This window comes from Balaenoptera borealis, assembly GCF_965194805.1.
Source record: "Balaenoptera borealis genome assembly, chromosome: 9".
Lineage (NCBI taxonomy): Eukaryota > Metazoa > Chordata > Mammalia > Artiodactyla > Balaenopteridae > Balaenoptera > Balaenoptera borealis.
Window position 1 is genome coordinate 19,340,562 of NC_138873.1, and position 20,504 is coordinate 19,361,065.

Sequence of the window (20,504 nt, forward strand, 5' to 3'; positions counted from 1 at the left end):
AGAAAAAGAGATCTGGAAGATGAGTGTGACAGAGTCATAGATCAGTGGAAGCTTTCATTCAAGTAAACTTAGTAGGTTCCTTGGAAAAATTGATCAGTTCCTTTATGTAGTATTAGAAGATGGTAAATCAAATCAAACAAGATACCCATTAGGTCAAAAACCCTATGAAAAATACAATGATACTGAAAATCTCCATTCCAGCACAAGTACATATGGTTTAGAAAGAACATAGACTTTGGAACCTACCACCTGCAATTCCAGAAATTACATGCTGAAAACATCACTATTAGCCACCCCATAAGTGTAAGATATTATACCATCAAGTACCAGAGTTCAGCTGCATGTCTTCACCTGCACTCAACTAGCCCTTTAAATTTCAGATCTTAATGTGTATTTCCATCTTCACTACTACCTTCCATCCACCAACACCTCATTAAGATATCTATGTTTAGGAATATGAAGAGAAAAGCATTCGTGTGGTTTTGGGAGGAGGAGGGGTGGAAGGGGGGAAGCAAATGAAAAGAATAATTCGCCAGGACAAAACATTCTAGCAAAAACTTCCCACCTTTTTCTGAAATAGTCTCATCATCTTGTCATCGACTGCTCTGCTCTTGTCTATCATGAAAATAGAAATAGCCCCACTCTCAGTGAGATCCAGAAGGAATGCACATCTCACCCGCTTTGGAATCAGGAAGTCCAGTTTTGTGAGAGCAAGTATATGTGCGCCAAAGTGTATGTGTGTGTGTGTGTGTGTGTGTGTGTGTGAAAGAGAGGGAGAGAGAGAGATTGAGATTTACCTTCCTATGAGGGAGAACTCGCCCATGACTCCCAGGCGCCGCATGGCACTCAGGAGGCCTCTGACGGTCATGCCTTCGCAGAAGCAAACCACCACTCTGGCCTTGGGAAGCCGCTCTCGGAGCTTGCGCAGGAGTCGGTCAAAGCTCTTCTCCCCAGCATTGCTGTAGATTTTGTCTGAATGGGCGATGCAGAGGCCTTCCTGGGCAGCCAGCTCTTTGAAAGCATCCATTCCGCTCTCCCCGTAATTCCCTGTCCAGAAACAATCAGCAGATGTTCAAGACAACCTGGCAGCAGCAGCAGTAACAAGCTAGGAAAAGGACTCATTAGTCACAGGGAATGAAGGGACAGACTTGCCAAATAATTTGTATATATAACAGGGACTGAAGGAAGATCTGGATGGACTAAAGAGAATAATCAAATGTAATCAAACTATCAACTCTGTGAAAATAGTGGAAAACTATATAACTAGGGTGTCCACAGTGAAACAGGTTTTGAGACATGAGGGACGGCTGCCCTGTTTTACAACCATGATTACTAGTGGTTGTTCCAGATTTTAGCAACGTGGGAGAAGTCAGAACATTGGGGTAGGAGGTCAACCAGCACAATGAGACGTGTTCATTTGAGGGTTTGCTTCAGCTGGCTGCCAGGTTAAGAGCAGACACTCATGGTGATAGCAAGTCCTGCAACATTTCCGTGAAGAGTGAGTAAGCAAAGCAAATGGAGCACCTGGCCAGGCCAGAATACGCAGACAAAAACCAGCTATAAATCTCAGTATCTATAAAAGTTTTAAATCTCAATATCTATAAAAGTTTCACGGACTTTGTTATGAAACTTATAAGATTCTCCTGTATTTTTGAAACAAGAAAAGAGTTCTCGTTTCCTGTTTCATAAGATTAAATTACCAAATTAATGTTTTTGCCTCTTCAGTTAACCACCTTCAGTGGCTTAATACAGTCCAGTGAAGCCCGAATGGAAGATTTAACACATGACAAAATCCTCAGCTCCATGGACTGGTCACACATCATGGCTCAGACAAGAGGCACTGACCGATTATAAGGGGGAAGACTGCCGCTGGTAAGTGAATGCCTCATCTGCCTGCAGAAGAGGGCACGAGGAAGGAAATCAGATGCCGCTTACAATACAATACAATTACAATTACAGTAATAAATGCAGGTTCAGGAATCTACAAGGTACAAAGACATCACCAGCCAACTCTTTCAAAAAAAGGCACTGAAAAGGCATCATAAGATGGTGTTACAAGGGGAGCAACTTTATTGCTAAGGTGCCACCTTTGGACTACAATCACAGAAGATTTTACTCTTTTATCAAAATACATGCAGACTAAAGGAGCAAAAATATTCTATGCATTTGAATAAGAAAATCCTTGTGTTTTAAATCTAGTAAAGGCCTTGGACATACTCTGTGCAAACCCTTCAGGTTACAGCAAGGAAACTGGGCCAAGTGAAGTGGCTCACCAGTAGGCATGAAGCTTGTTTGTGTTAGAACTGGAACAGTCTACCTGATTCCTAAGTTACTGTTTGTTTCTCTTAACAGCAACAAGCAACTAAACACATATGTTTTCATAATTTTTTTTGAAAATGTCAGCATAGGTCAATTGGTTCTATGAAATACTTGTTTCAATTACTTTATTCTTATTTTCTTGTTTGGATAGCAATTCTTCATTATACAAGTTGATTGAGAGCTGAGTATGATGTGGTAGACCATGTTTAAACTGCTCATTTGTCTTATGAAGCCTACGAGACTCCAAACTAGCATACATATTTCTACAAAAGTAACTCTAATATAAGAATGACTTGTACTTTTATAAATCTTTATATTTTAAACATTGCATTCATAAATTTTATCTTATTTGTACTCATTATGTTGATGATAGTACTACATACAAATACTATACAAAAAAGGAAGAAAATCACCTCTAGGAAGCTTAAAATCATGTAACTTTCATTTAGTAGCAATGACATGACTAACTCAAATGTAAATATCTAATAGAGATGCTATGGGTTAGGAATCAGGAAGAGCTGCCTAAAGAAAGTACTTGTGGTATGGAAGGTGTGGAGAAAAAGGAATCCTTGTATATTGTTGGCAGGAATGTAAATTGGTACAGCCATTATGGGAAACAATATGAAGTTCTCCAAAATTTTAAAATGGAACTATCATGTGATTCAGTAATCCCTCTACTAGGTGTATATCCAAAGGAAATGTAATCAGTATCTTAAATAGCCAAGATACGGAAATAACCTAAATGTCCATTGATGCGTGAATGGATAAAGAAAATGTAATAAATGTTATATTCCATATATATATTATATACATACATATATATATAACATATATATGGAATGGAATATTATCCATAGAATATTAGCCATAAAATATGGAATATTAGCCATAAAATGGAATATTTGTTGTAAAAATGAAGGTAAGGCCACCATTTGCAATAACATAGGTAAACCTGGAGGACATTATGCTAAGTGAAATAAGTCAGACATAGAAAAACAAATACTGTATGATATCTGTTATATGTGAAATCTAAAAAAAGTCAAGCTCATAGAGCCAGAGAGTAGAACAGCGGTTACTAGAAGTGGGGGAATGGAGAAACTGGGGAGATGTTGGTCAAAGAATGCAAAATCTCAGTTATAAGATGGGTAAGTTCTGGGGATCTAATGTACAGTATGGTGACTATACAGGTAATTATATATATAATATATATATCATATATAATAATCTACAGCTAATAATATATATTGTATATTTGAAATTTGCTGAGAGTAGATCTTAAATGTTCTCAGAAAAACAACAAAAGAGGTAACTATGAGGTAATGGATGTGTAAATTAACTTGACTGTGGTAATCATTTCACAATGTATATATATATATATATATATATAAAACTACCACATTGCACACCTTAAACATACACTATTTTGTTTGTCACTTATACCTCAAAAATCTGGGAAAAAAAGAAAGTGCTTTTATTCTGGATCTTAAAATATAAACAGATTTTCCACAGATAGAAAGAAAACTAGAGGACATGTATTCTTTGCCTGACTCCTTGGTCATGATCAAGCGATGCCAGACTTAAAATAAAACACTCAGCACAGAACCTACCCTCTGTCTCCCCTCTCCTTTCCATCTGACCACCCAGACCTCCTCTTGCCTTTCCTGGTAGTGAGGAATTTATTTAGATACTTCTCTGTGTAACCCTGGAAGGAGTTCTAAATATATAAAGAACTGACATAATAAAACTCTTAAAAGTACTATGTAAATGTTAACACTCAGGTCTGGTAGCGAGCTGCATATTTTTATTCAATTATCAAATAGATTATCGAGCTCTCAACTTGGAAAAAATCCCTAGGCTCTGCTCTTTAAAGAGTTGCCCAGAATTATCGGACACTGACTTTGCCTTCAATTTGATGAATATTTGCTGTCTCTGGTACTGTGCTAAATACCTAAGCACTTCATTTTTTCATTACAACTCCATATAGAAGTTATAAGTCTCTGATGGGGATGTGGAAGCTCTAAGAGGTTATGTAACTTGCCTAAGATCAAACAGTGATGAATATAGGATTCAACATCTAACTCAGAAGTTCCTGTTCATAACCACCATTTTATACTGCCTCCTACATGGACTTATAATACACCTATGAAGGCATGACACAAGCACACAAAATACAGCAACAATACTAAGCTGTATATGCTCCATGGGAAATGAAAAATACCATAATACTAAATTTCAGAATGAGAGAGCAGGGATGATCAGAGAATACCTCTTGGGAAAAGTAGGAATGAAAATGAGTTCTTGAAGAATGTAAGCAAGGGATTGGCTTTCAGGGTAAATGGAAGTGAATGAGAATCCATAAAAGGTATTTTTAGAGGCAATGACTAGAGAAGTTCCACTGGAGCAGAAGGTTCATGGTTTGTAGAATGCCACTCTGTATAGCACATCTCTAGTGAAGTATCTGGCATACCACTACAGGATTGCAACATGGAAACGTGCTATATGTTGCTGTGTTGTAACAGATTTTGTAACAGACTTTATCACTGTTATGATGTTGCCTAAAACCTAGAGAGCAAGAGAGAGAGATGGAAGAGTGGCATCTGACAAAGCCCATAAAATATAAAATTGAAATATATTGAAACATATGAGAAAAAGATTTACGGAGAGTAAATCAAGATATTCTATAAAACAAGCTTTTAAACAGAACTTACGGGGAGATTAACGAGAGAAAACATGGGGTTTACAAAGAAATCCCTATAGTTTGAATAATAAAAGTATTTAAACATAATAGAAGTCGACATTGTACAAGGGCAAAGTTAATAAAGGTACTGAAAATAGGAGTAAAAATTAGAACTATCTCAAGAGAGAAAAGAAAATGGCTAAAACTCAATTTTCTAAACTACATATGATTTTTTGAAGAAGTTAGATATGATTATTATCAGACCATATTAACAGATATTCATTCATAAAAGATTGATTTGTAGTGATTTGGTGGTAAGTTACACTGAGCAAACAAGCTATGAAATAAAATTGTCTTGCATTTCATAATCACCTGTATGAACTGTCATCATAGCAAAAAGGAGGCACTTAAGGCTAGTCTTTATATTGATTGCTTTTTCTTCTACTCTTAAAATATTGAAGATATATTTAAGAAACAATCTGAACTCCATTTGGTGGCTAAAATAACACTTCAGCCATTATGTTGAATGAAGTCCAGATCCCGTTATTGCATCTTCATAAATTATCTTGGTAAAACAACAGCATTCAACATATCTCATCCCTACGTATGTACACCTCAGTTATATGAGGGGAAACATTTATACAGGGAAAATAGGTAGATATTTCTTCACTTTCCTTAAAGAAGGAACAGTATTACTTTCAAAGATTCACTAGTCTTATGCTCTAGACTCCCTTAATCTCTGCCTTATTTCATGCTTATATCCCTTTATTGGTATTCTTTGGTAGTCTTAGGCTCCCTGGATGATGATATTCCCCTTGCGTTACGGGCCAGTCCCTATCTGAGGTCCTGAAAACTGATCATTCTGCCTCCTGGGACATCTTGGACAAATAAGATAATATCCCATTTTTGAAAGAACTATGGTTGATGGAAATTGATTTCACAGCACCTTCTGGAAACCTACCACCAATATTCAACAATCATCACTATCAGGAAATTCTTCTTTTTGATCTAAATCCTGTACAACAAAATATAAATCCATATCCCCTTCACTCTCAGTGGAGGCAGGTATCAGTTCCTTTGAATTCTTTCTTTCTTTTTTTTAAAAAAGTCTTTCTGGAAGCCACAGGTCAGCTTTCTCTCCTCCCAGGGAAACAACCCCTATTATTTTAACCTTTCCTGGCAACCTTTTAATTTGTTTGGTTCTCCCACTTAATACGTAGAAAGTGTTATGTTTCCCTGCTTCCATCCACACACCTGCAGTCAGCATTATGGGTCTGGTCAGTCAGAGGTGAATGAGTCATCACCTGCCTTAGAAGCACATAAGGGATTTTATATGCAAGGTCAGGGAAGGAACTGCTTGACACAAGGCGATCAGAGAAAACAGAAGAGAATACTTTTTATCAGAAATTTCACAACCCCACCTTTAATTACCCCAGTTTGGGCAGGTAGAGTTATAGCATCCAAGTGGAAGAAGGAGATTTACCAAAAGGTGACTGTCATCTCTATGCAATAGGACTGATTAACCTTTGTCCTTTTGCCCCATCATGTTTTCAGGTATGCCTTACAGCTGAGTAAATAGGAGGATGAGCCTTGGAGGAAGATCAACCTGGTTTGAATCCTGGGTCCTAGATGAGGAGATAGCCTTAAAGTATTTTCTTTAGGTTTTGTGCAAATGGGGGTCATAACATACATCTCAAAGACTTGTCATGATTATTGAATTATATGTGTTCATGAATGTAAAGTTCCTGGAACACAGAAAAATTCAGGGGATGGTGCCTACTTTTATTCTCCATGTTTCTGTAAAGTTGTAGAATCTAAAATTGGACATAAGGCTTTATCATTGACTCAAGAGCTTTAAATTCCTTTATTTCTGTGTTCCTATTTATAAAACCCAAGCTTGTGACTGTTTCTTTAACTGAAGTGTTCAGCTCTCCATTCATGGTCACCTTGTTCCCAAGCTGTTCCTAGATCACTTTTTCTGTCATACTTGCCCAAAGCAATTCCTTCTCCATTTTATTTTTGGACTATTGGTGTTTACTCAATGCATTCAAAAGTCTGTGTTTGTCTATATTGAGTCTCTGTCACTCAGTCTTCTTTAAGTTTCAGCCACTGTATCTTTAAGTTTCAGCCACTGTATCTATTTTAGAGCTTTATGCAATAACCCAGTTTGTTGCTTCTCTAACTCAAGTTCTTTATGATATGGAGAAAGAAGTTAAGAGAAGGCAAAATGTAAGTGGTATAAAAATACAAAAGGACATCATCCTTCTTGCAGAAAAGTGGCATTTTTCCATTTCAGTTTTCACATGGAGAAAACAGGTTCACAGAAGCAGCCCCTATCATACCTGTCCACTATCCCTGCCTATGTGATATTGAATATACAATCACAACTGGGAAAATTGCATCTAGTAACAAGTTGAGAAAAAGTAACCCCAACACACACACACACTAGTATTCTTTTTAGATAATACCTAGTGTTGGCAAGAGTTCATGGAAATGAGCACTCATATACTGCTAATGGTAATATAAACTGTTCCACCTTTTTGGTGGAAAATTTGTAGTAACAATGTTTTAAATTACATTCATATTTTTTAACTCAGAAATTTAGTTTTCAGAAAATACTTTCATTGTCCATCAAGTTCCAGTTACAAGGATCTCCATCACAGCACACAATTGGAAAATATAACAGAAACCAAAAAAAAAAAAAAAAAACCAAAACAAACAAGAAAAAAACTATTTTCTACAATAGGAGATGTTGATGTTTAAATAATTATTATGTAATGGTATAAAGAATATATGCAACCGTTTTCTAGGGTGATATAAAGTTGTACTCAACGTAAAAGGAAAGCCATATTGTTAAGTACAAAAAGTTTAAAAGAGTGTGTAAAATATAAAGCCAATTTTTAATATATGTGTATATATATAAAGTTTGAAGAATATGCAAGAAAATATTAACAGTTTTTTCAGAATTATATATAATTATGTTTTTATATTTTATTATCTTTGTTTTCTAATTTATCCAAATAATCATGTATTATTTTGTTAATAAAAATGGTTGAAAGAAAAATACATAGGGTACAGTTTTTATCTGACTATCATGCCAAGCATAGCTATTATGGTGTATTCAGGAAACTTTGCCAGAAGGGAAATGAACCTCTCACAAGAACAATGTAACAATTTTTCTGACGATCTTACTCTCTAGTGTGTGTTTTTCATGGGTAGAGATTAACTGCTTGTAGCAGCATGGTGTACTTACTGAAAAATAAAGTTGGTGTGTAGGATCGGCGGTTTTGTTCATGTCGTGAGTAAAGCAATTTTTAAAAATTTGTTAGTGTTGAGGTTTTTTTTTGAACGGAAAAAGCTTAGAAATTCTTTTCTCCGTAGTGGTTGTGTGGTGGTAATTCTTAAGCATATATTAAGTTTTACGATAATAAATGCTGGTTAATGTTACAAAAAAAAAAAAAAAAGAAATAAGAAATACCAATGTTATAGTCACTTAGTGGGGCATGCAGGATCTTAGTTTCCTGATCAGAGACTGAACCTGTGACCCCTGCAGTGGAAGCGTGGAGTCTTAACCACTGGACCACCAGGGAATTCCCTACAGTCACTGCTCTTAAACAAAGTTGACCATAAACCGTGTGCCATTTCCTGTGATACCTACCTACTTGGATTGAGAGAGTCTGTTTAATATATACCGATTTCCTGTTTGAAATTCCAAAATCTGATATGAGTACCCTTAATTTATTAAAGAAGTAGTTAGTCTCCACTTTTTTTTTTCTTTAAGAGTCAGTGAGATTTGAACAGCAATAAGACCAGTATGATATACCAAGGTAATAAATGCTGTTTATGACTTCTTTAAAAAAAAAAAAAGTCAATGAGATTTAGTCTGGGAGATGTAAATTTCAATTCTACTGAGTTTCTGCCCTAAGAAAAGATATAAAAGGCTCAGAACACACTCTCTGATGTAAATTCCCCACAAGCTCTGGGCTGCAGGCCTGGTCATCTCTTCTCCACGATAAGGAAGCACTTCAGGTTGAGGCCAGGATGGGTGGCCCACTGAAGTCTCTCCCTTTGAGTAAAGGGTTAGAAGCAGTGTGAAAGATGTCTAAGTATCATTTGGGCATATTTCTAAAAGGGAATAAAGGTGAATAAAATCTGTTTAACCAGTTTCTGTGTCTTGGTGTCCTGAATATTCTGTCTCATTGAAGGTAAAAGAAATCAAAATATAACTTGGTCGAGGGAGGCTAAGCAACACTAATGTTACAGATCCTAAAGCAGTGGTATAATGTGAAAATTTATAGTGATCTTATTGTTTTACAATTATCTTTGTTTAACTTCACTACAACCTTGTTGCCTCATTTTGCCATAATTTTATCCATTTATAAAGAAAACTGAGGCCTGAGAAAATAGTAATTTGCCCAAAAATTGTCAGAGTCAGAATTTGAACTCAGATGTGTCTAACCCTGAAGCCTATAGCCCTTAATTACTTACCTACAACATCCTTTATGTTTCATACTCTAGCAGTTTTCTATGCATTATCCATTCCCCCATCCTTCCTTAATAAAAAAATACCCCTTTTTGTTTAGGGTGACTGTGCATAGTCAAAAGTACCTACTCTCCCAGATTCTCTTGCAGCTAGAGATGTAGAAGTGACCCAATTCCAAACAATGAGATTTAAGCAGAAGTTGCCAGGTGAAGCTTCTGGGAAATTTTTGAAAAGGTCAGATGCCAGGCATGCTTCTTAGGCCTTTTGTCCCTTCTTTCTTTACACCAGTACGTGGACCCAGGCCTAGATGTGCAGCAGCCATGTTGTCACAATGAGGGGTCAACTATGAGGATGAAGCCTTCACACGAAGGCTGGGGGAGCAGAAAACATAACAGCCCAGCTACCCAGTAGCATCACTACACTTCGTTCTAGCCCTGCACTGGCCGCCCCTGGATGTCTTCTTGAATGAGAAAGGTGAAACCCAGTCTGCAAAGCCACAATTAGAATGGTGTTCTGCTACTTGCAGATGAACACATTCTTGATCCTCTATAGATATTTCACTATAAGAATTCCAGGATGAGAGCAAAAAGTCTTGCCTATCTCTAACCAGCTGTGACCTTGAGTTGTTTGTCATTGTCTTCTTTGCCTCATGTTCAAAGTATGGGGTTCATACTAGATCTTTAAGCTTCCTTACAACATAAGCATTTGGTGATTCTAGAACAATATGAATCAGCACTCTTTCATAATCTAGAGCTTCATGTCAAAACATGTTCCATATTCTCAGTACCCAGAGTAAGCACCTGCTTAGCAAAATTTTTTTCAACAGCTTTTTCCTTCCCCAGTCTGATTCTTTTACAAGTACATTACTGTAGGGGAGGAGAAAGCATTTGTTGAATAACCATTTAAAATGTATCTTGCCTGTAGGTTTATTTTTTGCCAGTACTCACTTTTAGGTATACAGTCACTAAAAAGCAGGGAACAAGACACAGCCCTGCAAAAACAACCATCATATTAGAAAACAAGGCTGCTTACAGAACAAGCTCATTAGGTGAACCCGAACTAATAGAGAGACATACTGTCCAGCATCAGTGGACTGACATTCAGCAGAAGCCAGCTGTTCCCTTACCCCTCCATGTAGCTACTTTTAGCCACCTTTTGCTCAGTGGAATTAACCCAACCCTGTTACTAAGCCCTTGGTCTCCTCCTATTTAACCCCACTTTTGTATCTTTACATCATCAGTAAAATTTTCCATTGAACCAAGTCAAAATAGGTTTTACCTTGGGTCAAAAGGAAATTAGCCTATGAAGGAAAAATTGTCTTTAATTCAAAGGACATGAGAGCCTCGTGCAGAAAATGTAGTGAATTAAAAGTCCCTTGGATCTGTGCCTATGAAACCTAACCAGTTCTGCCTCGGTCTAACTATGACTGTGTGCAAATACCTGGACTGCCCTGGGTTCCAGTTTCTTTATCTATAAAGCGAAGGGGTGGCACTGGATAATATCTGAGGGCTCTTATTATCAGGCTGTAAGGCTAGCCCCGGTTTTCTGTACCATGGTGGGAAAGGCTCATTCCATACCACTTTGCATTCTAGCGCCTTAGTTTGACCTGTGTTTCACCTGGACTGAGGATACGAGGACTTTTCCAGTGGCTTTGCCAATGCTCTTGAAGTAATATCATTTGTTTATAGGAGAGGTAGCATTGCAGAATGGTAAAAAGCAGGTACTCTGGAACCAGAGGGCCCTGGGCTCAAATTCTGACTCCCCCACGTATTAGCCACGGGACTTTTGTTAAGTCAGTTAACCTCACTGTGCTTTGGTTCATCTGTACAATAAAAATAGTAATGGAAAGCACCTCTTAGAGTTGTTGTAAGAATTAAATGATTTAAAAAATATAAATATTAGCATATGAGAGTTTGTTATTTATTTAGCTAACATTTCTTGAGCTCTGTGTGCTAGGCACCAGAAGAAGCCATTTACAACCAGTATATCCTTTTGTCCTCAGAAACCCACAACAGGGCATTTCCACATGATAAAACTGAGGTTTGGAAAGTTTGCTTATGTTCCCGCACACAGTAAATGAGAGAGAAGGAAACTCAGGCCTGGCAATTAGAGTCCAGAGCCCATAGTCCTATTTGACATGCTGTAGGGGCACCAGACGTGTGAATATGAGCCTGTAGGGATGAGTCAGCTGGTCAGGGAAACTTCAAGGAAGGGTGACAGGCTGCGTCTATGTGTGATGGTGAGCAAGGTAGTATCATTGACAGGCCAACTAAGAACATAACCAAGAAAGTGTCACTGGGCATTTTATCTGCTCTTCAGGCCAGGATGTTTGGCATAAGGCTTACATACAATGCTATTAAAAGTGTAAGCAAAGCACTTGGGCCGCTCTAGCTCAGGATTCCTCCTACACTGATACCTGAAATTCTACCATTTGTAACACGTGACTTCTCTTTCTCCTAAAAAGAAAAATCCTCCTGGGAAAGATAACCCATTAAAACCCTGACACCTTAATTTGATTTGGTTTAGCAGATCTTTCTGAAAGCAGTGGGCAACTGGAGGGATCAAGATGCCATGGATACGAGGGGCTGTGAAGCAGAGCAGTGCCCAGAAGGCAGAGCATGTCAATCCCACAATACACTAGGTCCTGGGTTCTTTCCCACCATTATCCTTGGACCATTTACAAACACCCTCTAGTGGTGAATAATTCTTATGTCTATTATGTAAAATCTTTACAGTACATTTTGACAAGAGGACCACCAGGAAGGAACTGGATGAACACGGAAGATGGGAATATTTAATGACAACGTTAGGGTTAAATATTATATATAAATAAAATATAAAGGAAGAGTTCATGAAGAACCTGAGTGGAAATCATCCACTGTAATTTCCCTTCATCTATATGTGGTATACATTTCCTTATCCCTATTTATTAATACAATATATAATTCAATTATTAGTTTAAAAAAATAAGAATATGCCAAGGTCCCGTTTCCCATTTTGGTATTAAATCATCATTTGTTTTCATCCATAAAAACTAAGAAAGGAGATATTATTTCTGAGAAGCCCAATATTTGGAATCAAGTATTTTAGATAACCTTCAATTATGACATTGCAGGGCAGAGTGAATCTGTTGTAGGATTAGATTTCCTCTGGGCTTTCTTCCAATTCCAAGAGTTTTAAATTGATGAACCACACAGGTATTGTTGATTTAGCTCTTCCAATGACACTCTGCAAGCTCTATGGCTGCCAAATCACAGCTCTCCAATATCTCTGATTCATTACAGAGAAATGAGAGCAGAAATGTAGAAACTCAAATAAGCAGTTCTCTAGTCTCCAGTTTTCTCACCATCACCAGGGGACATAGAAAAACAAGTGTTACATCCTGTGAATGAACATGATCACTTTGTTGTTCAATATCTTCCAGCACATATGTGTGTGCCAGGCAAAGCAAGGCCCTTAGGGGCAAACAAATGAATGGAAGAGAGTCCATCTGCTAGATAAACCTAGGCTTTTGGAAGAGTTGTACATGCAAAGGGATGATTACAGATGGTGCTGAAGTGCAGGCCAGAGGAGAGAGCATCTACAGGATCAGAAAGTGAGGGTATTAAAATGATATCTTATTCATATGTCTGTTCTCTGGACCCATTCGAATGTAGGAGTAACTAGAGGTCTTTAAAGTTTAAAAAAAAGTAAGAGGAAGAAATAAACAATAAAATGTATGACAATTCCAAATACACACATGTACATACACAGACACACACATGCATATATATATGTGTGTGTGCATGATACATCAAAAAGCTGTCATTAATGGAAATCAGTTTAGATATATTTCTTGTGTCCATTAAAATGAAACAATTTTACTTCCTTACTCTTGCTCATTAATAATCTATCAGTTCTCTAATGTATGTTGAATTTACCAATTACCATTACTTTAATCCAAGCCTTCACTGTCTCTTTCTCCTTATCACCTTTGTGGTCTCCCTAGGTCCACTTTTATTCCTCTTCAATCCACTCCAAACCTGGAAATCACGGTTATTTTAAATATAATGGGATCAATTTATTTACTGGTTCAGATATCTTTAGTGGTTTCCCCCCAACCCTTAGGATTTAATCCCCAAGTCTTTCATGGCCTGAAAGGTCTCACATGACCCCCAGCTTCCCTGCCAGGCTGGCCTCACTTCTTGTCACTTTGCCAGTTCACTTTTGCAGCCACAAGAGACTCCTTTTCATTTTCAAATGTGTAAAGCTCTTTCCTTGCTCAGAGGCTCCACTCATTTGCTTCCCGCTGCCTTTGCCAGACTTACTTCTATTCATCATTCAGGTTTCAGCCCCTCAGTTCTATCTCTTACTCACAGACGTTTTCCCCAATCATCCTATAGAAAGTGGCCCTACCTTGGCTCCCTCATCACAATGACAATAAACACCATTTATTCCCTTTATAGCACTTATGGTGAGATATGGATAAATGTGTAATCATGTAGTTATTAGTGTGGTTATTTGCTTAATGTCTGTATACTCCATTAGTGTGTGTACCTGGTGAAAGTAAGGGCTGTGTCTGTACCACCTTTGTCCAGCACAGTGCCTGTTTCAACTCAATAACTCTGTTGGATGGCTCATCAGTAATTGTTGTCCAATTCAAGCAGTAAATACATGATTAGTCTGCCTGGTAAACTCTTTGTCCCAATGGAATGTGATTATGTTGGATTAAAAGTACAAGAGGAATTTGGGAGGCATGTATTACTGCCCCTTTACAGGCTGTGACAGTGTGTACTTAAGTGACAGTGTGTATTTTCTATGTTTCATTTAAAAATTACATATATATGTAATTTAAATTAGTTAAATATATAAGTATTATATATTTATTTGTATAATAGTATATATTATATACAACATTATATTATATAAAATATTGTAATTATTACATTATATACAACACCATATATATACATATATATAAAATATATTAGAACGTAGGGAACATTAGACGTTATCTAGTCTATGACCCTCATTTTACAAGTGAGGTCCAAAAAAGTGAATAAACCTACCCAAAATCACAAAGAAAGATAGTGGTGGTATCTTATCAAAACCCGGGGCTCCTAATTTTGGGGACACCACCCCTTTTACCACCACCCCTTCTACCACATAAAATAGAATTCTAGGTTATTATTGAGAATTATACACACAAAAAAAGAAATATAAGTGAGAGAAAATCAGTCTTGAAATCTACTTTAATACTATCACATTCTGGGACAGTGGAGACAAATTCATTCATGAAATGTGTGCTGTCCTCTCAGTCCCCAAGTCTTAATTGATTAAATAGGCACTTAGAGGAGTAGATAGTGTTTAACTTTTCTAACTTCAGAAACATATGTAATGTTCTAGTAGAATCATTATGGAGCTAACTTTCTTCCAGAGAGGAACAATAGGTCTGGGAGAAACAGAGCTAACTAGGCTCTCCTATCATGAGGCTGGATAGAAAAGTGGCAAGAACTTTCATCTGAGGTCATCAGTCATTCTAGGAGTGCTAATTCTACTATAAGAAGAATTATTTAACAAAGAAAGATGAAGATCTATGATGATGATAAACTTCTGTGCATGAAATCTCCCTCTGATAATTAGAATGAACTTTAGAGAGGATCAGCCCAAAAAATGCATCACTCTGCACAACATCACAGCCTGAGCTCAGGTAAAACCCCTTGCTTCCTAATATTGAAAGTCTCAGAAATTAGTTGCCTCCTTTCTTAGGGTGTTCTTGTTGCAACTAATGATGATTTAATACAGAAACTAAGAATCTTTGGAGTTTTACCTTCTGGAAACACCAAATAAATTTATTATTAATAAAATGTAGTAAAAGATGAGTTCACTAAAGGAGGAAATAGCTCATCGCAAAGTTTTCTTTAAATCTTAGCATGGTATTAGGCTTTCCCTACCATGAAACTTTAAAGAATAATATTAAAACTTAAAAAACATAAAACCAAACTATGTAGTTAACTAATGCTCAACTATTCAACATTTACTTTCCCTTGGCTGTCTGACACCCTCCAAGTGTTATTCTTAAGAAATTTTATTACTTACTTTTATTATTATTCATTTACATTTAATACATAAAAGTTATAACTCATTTATAAGGCACTGACTGATACAATGCCTTATAAAGCTATTTTCTTTTTTCTCAGGAAGGAAGGAAGGAAGGAAGGAGGAAAGGAGGGAGGGAGTGGGAGGAAAAACTAAACCCTAGAACCTCAGGAAACAACACTGGGAATAAAATTAAACATTTTTTAACCAATTCTCAAAATCTTGAGCCATAACAGTGCAATTTGAAGCTATATTGTGGTAAAGTTCTCCATGATTTCTAATTACACTAATCATCTTAACTATATACTGAAGCAACATCAGGTTTGAGTATTGACAACTGCCATTTCTCTTCCTTTAATTACCTTGCTAAACCCAACGTATCTGACATCTTATAGTCTGACCAATAGAAATGTCTAGCTTGCCAAATGAATGCCTGTGCTCTGAGTGATTTTTTTGTTCTGGATAGAAACAAAAAAAATAAAAGCTCCTGACATCTTTTCCTCTAGCCTTAGGGATCTGGGCTCTGGCCAAATCATGATTTGAGCTGAAAACCCAAAGTCCCCGGAAAGTTAGAAAGCCCCACCCACACAGAAATCAAGCTGGGCTCTTTCTGTTGCAGGAGAAGACTCTGTGATACGGAGATCCTCATATCGGCCACACAGGACAGTACTGAGCTAGAGCTTGAGACCTGTAACAACATGAAACTGCCATAAAAACTTGACCTTCTGTCTCAAACAGGGATACAGTGGCCTAGCTTAAGTAAGAACTGAGTTTGCGATTCATCTCAAGGTAAACCAGAGGCCACAAATCCTTGCCATCTTCCCAAGTTATTCTGTGTTCAGTGAACTACAGAAATGCCTCCAAGGGAGGTTCTGCCTTTGTCCCACCCATAAACTATTCTCAGTAGGCTTCATGTAGGACAGATGCAGAGTAGTGTTTCATAGAATAATTGAAATTGATTTCCTGCCACAAACACACTCACATACACACACACACACACACACACACACACAGGCATTCTTTGTCTTGTTTAATGGAACAACTACACTTTAAGAAGAAAGGTATATATCCCTGCTAACTTAATATCTCTGCTAACTTAACTTAAATCTCTGCTAGTTTGAAATAAGTCACTATTTCTGGAGGCTGTTTCCTACGCAATGCAAGCTCTAGGAACATGGGGAGTGTTATATTCTGTTTTCCTTCCTGTACTATCCACATATTGCCATTTTATTAAATATTAATAGATGGCAAAATAATATAATAAAAATACCCAAATATTTAACCTCCAAAATAAAATAAAAAGTCACCCCAAGTCTGTCATTCTTTAGGATTGTATAAACTGTAAAAAACGTTACATTTTTGAGAACATCAGAGGAAAAAATACTCTACATCAGTATTTATTCTCGAAAGTCATTAAGTTTCTAAAGGCCACAACTAAAGACTTTATGAATACATTAGGGAGTTGGACCATATAATACATAAGACTTCTCATAGTTTTAACATCCTCTGACTTCACAATGAAAATACAGGGCATGGCCAAAGATGTTGGGTGAGGGAATGAAATGATCAGAGAGTATAAAAGAAAAGAAGACACTCAGAAGCTTTACCTTCTGGAAACATCAAATAACTCCATTATTAATAGTTTTTATTAAAGTAATTTTGCAGCCTATGCAGACACATTCACTATACTAAATCTGAAATATTAATATTTCTGAAAATTTCCCAAAGTTTTTCCTCAAAAAGACCTAAATTTGCATAGCAAATTCATAATTCGCAAAGCTCTATCATGTGTGTGACCTTGTTTAATCCTGAAAACAATTCTGCTCTTAGGGACTAACAGCATGTATGGGCTCTAAGGACCTGGGTTCCAATCTTGACTCCACTCCTCATCAGCTGAATTCTTGGTGATCTAAGACTCAAATGTGCCTCATTTTCCTCATCTGTAAAATAGAGGCAGTACCATTACCTACCTAAGAGTGTTATGGTGAGAAATTAAATGGCATAATATATGTATGTCAATCACTTAGCACTTGGTGCTTACTAAGTGTTCAATAAACATGTGCTGTTATTACCCTCATGGAAGATTGTATTTTCCAAAGATGGTGACACCAATATATCCCATCCATGTGTTCTTACAATGTGACATTGTCACTTCTGCATTGAGAAATGGAGTCTGTGTTCCCTCCCCTGAAGTCACCCTGTATGACTTCTGAATCTAAGTCATGTATGTGATAGAGCTTTGCCCAGCCATCTGGGGATACTTGCCCTTGGAAACCAGCTACCACACCATGAGAGAGCCAAGCAGCCATGTGGAGAGGGGGTGTTTAAGTACTCCAGCCACAGCCCGAGGTCCCAGCACACAGCCAGCATCAACCGACAAACAGGTGAGTGAGTGAGGTTACAGATCATTCCAGCCCCCAGCCTTTGAGCCACTCCAGCTGATGCCAAGTAGAGCAGAGACAAGCTGTCCCCAGTGAGCCCCACCCAACTGCAGATTCATGAACAAAAGTAATTTTGTTATTTTAAGCCACTAAATTTTAGGAAACTGAATTTTGCCTAAGATTACACAGATATTAAGAGGTAGCAAGTGAACTCAGAGGCAGATTTTCCGATTCCAAATCACGTTGTCTTTTCACAATTTCAAATTCAGAAAGTTGTCCTAAGCAAGAACGTCTTGAGTATATGCCTGGCTCATTGTCACATTGTAAGTTGATCTCATCCCATCTCCGATCATTTGAACCCAGGTGGCCTTCCACCCACCACGTCTCAGAAGCAAACACCATCCATGGGCAACAGCACCTATATCCACCTTGTTCTGCCTTTCCCATTATTTTCTTGGCTCCTGAGTTAGGAATTTCTGTTTCTGCTCTGATATTCTCCTCATTTGGCTACCAGCTTAGACTGCCTTTCCTGACTTCTGAACCTGGACTAACCATGCAACAATAATATTCCACCCATTAGGCTATCACCTGAAGTTTCAGGTACGTACGAAGCCCTCTGTTAGTACTGGCCTGCTGAACCTTTAATATATCCCTTAACTCTCCCCACTGTCTCTTTCCATGGAATTAAGTAACTATAAATCCACACTTAGTAACATAATGTTGTGAAATGTAACTATGCTTCTCAAATGAAAACTAATGCTAACTTCTGAGCCAAGGAAAGTTTAATATGAAGCTAATGAAGCTTTAAGCTTCAGGGTTGCTCACTTACATAGGCTCCTTCCAAGACTCTGGGAGGGGCTGTAACAATGTACTTATGGACTTTTTTCAATTAAATTTGCTAAGTACAATATATTTTCAACAACCTTCAATCTTCCCTTACTCCTGAGAGTGGCTTAGTCAAAATGGAGCACACACCAGAGCTGTTAACTTCTATTTCTATATAGGAGTGGTTTTTGCATTAACTTAAAATCTTAAAACACTTTGAAACAGCAAAGTTAAAACAGCTTATTCATAGTAAGTTTAGAACTTTCTTCAATAGTAAAGTTTATTGGAGCTTCTCAAATTAAGGAATAAAATCAGGATTTCAGTAAGCAAACACACAGGGGAATCTTTCCCCTATCCCCCAATAATTACAAATTCAAGTGATATGCTACAACTAATGATATATTTAGAACATGCCAGTATTTGAAAACTCTTCTGTAATAGATAAGTTTGAGATGAGATCATTGTTTAGTTCAGAGACTGTTTTGATGCTTTGCTTCGGTCATTTTAGAAAATGAGCTTGTCTCCAATTTAAATTGATAAAATTGATAATTTTTAAAGGTTAAACTATATACACAGTATGTTTTAAAATATGTGTATATTTGTGTACAAACATCTATATGCCAAAAAAATATAGTAAAGCAATATATCAAAAAGTTAACAGTAAATATCTCTTGGTGGTGAGATTATGGTTGATTTTTCCTTCCTTTATTTTAGAAATGTCTTATAGTAACTGTGGACTATGTTTATAATCAGAAATAAAAGATAAAAATTCATTGTTAAGAATCCCTTTTTTTTCAAGTGTTGGTCCAAATAAAGTCATATTTGCATTTAGTTCAGGCTTAATTAATTCAGTTTGTTCCACAGTTTGGGTCAACTTTTGGTCCCTCTGTTATAGGAGCCTCCCTAAGGATCTACATAAAAATATTAAGTAGAAACTTTTTGAAAGTGAAAATTATTTTTCCCTCATTTATGGCTATAAGTAGAAATGGGTAGGAATATATCACTTCAAAATGTTTTTAAAAAGCAGATTAAAAACAAAAGTGATTATAAAACAATCTGAAATTTAAGAAGCTAAGATAAATACTCTCATCAGTTAAATCAAATCACGAATTCATTTTCACTTAATGTTTTGACTTCATTGCTTTTAAACATTTTCAAAATAGGGTGCTTCCTTCAAGAACTATGTGATAAAATGAAGGAGTAATTCAACACTAATTAGGAGTCTGAATAAGTGAAATGGAAAAAATCTGAGAACATATGCAAGTATGATAAGCATTTGCATAAAGAGCAACTCAGAATAAGAAAAGAGGAAAAAATTAAAAGAGCTTAGTTGCTTAAAGAAGCTATTAAAGGTGAAAAAGGCAAAATTATTACCTCAGCCTCAGATATACTTAGAATATTGACCTAAACTCCCAGTTTATAAATTACATCTTCGGTCTAAGAATAAAGTGATGACAACTAGAAAGAAAAAAATATAGTGAGAGGAGAGAAAGAGGAAGGAAGGAAGGATGGAAGAAAGGAAGAAAGGAAGGAAGGGGAAGAGAAGGGAAGGGAAGGGAGGGAAAGGAAGGGAAGAGAAGAGGGGGAAATTATCCTTATAATCTAAGTATCAGCTATACTACAAAGAAGACTTTGCAAATGGCCAAAAATAGCCAGAACATAGAGAAAATATAGTCTCATATAATAACTGAACTAAGATACAGACAGTATTCTCTGTGCATATTTAATTGCCCCAATTGAA

The 20,504-nt window shown here is 36.8% G+C and overlaps 1 protein-coding gene across 4 annotated transcripts in view; it reads right to left on the minus strand.

Moving 5' to 3' along the window:
* GRM1 (glutamate metabotropic receptor 1) overlaps positions 1-20,504 on the minus strand; it is a 411,742-nt gene that overhangs the window by 263,082 nt on the left and 128,156 nt on the right. For all 4 annotated transcript variants that reach the window (XM_082405449.1, XM_082405450.1, XM_082405451.1 and 1 more), the window contains one exon: positions 798-1,047. In XM_082405449.1, the coding sequence (XP_082261575.1) occupies positions 798-1,047 (250 nt within the window). The remainder of the gene's footprint in view (positions 1-797; positions 1,048-20,504) is intronic.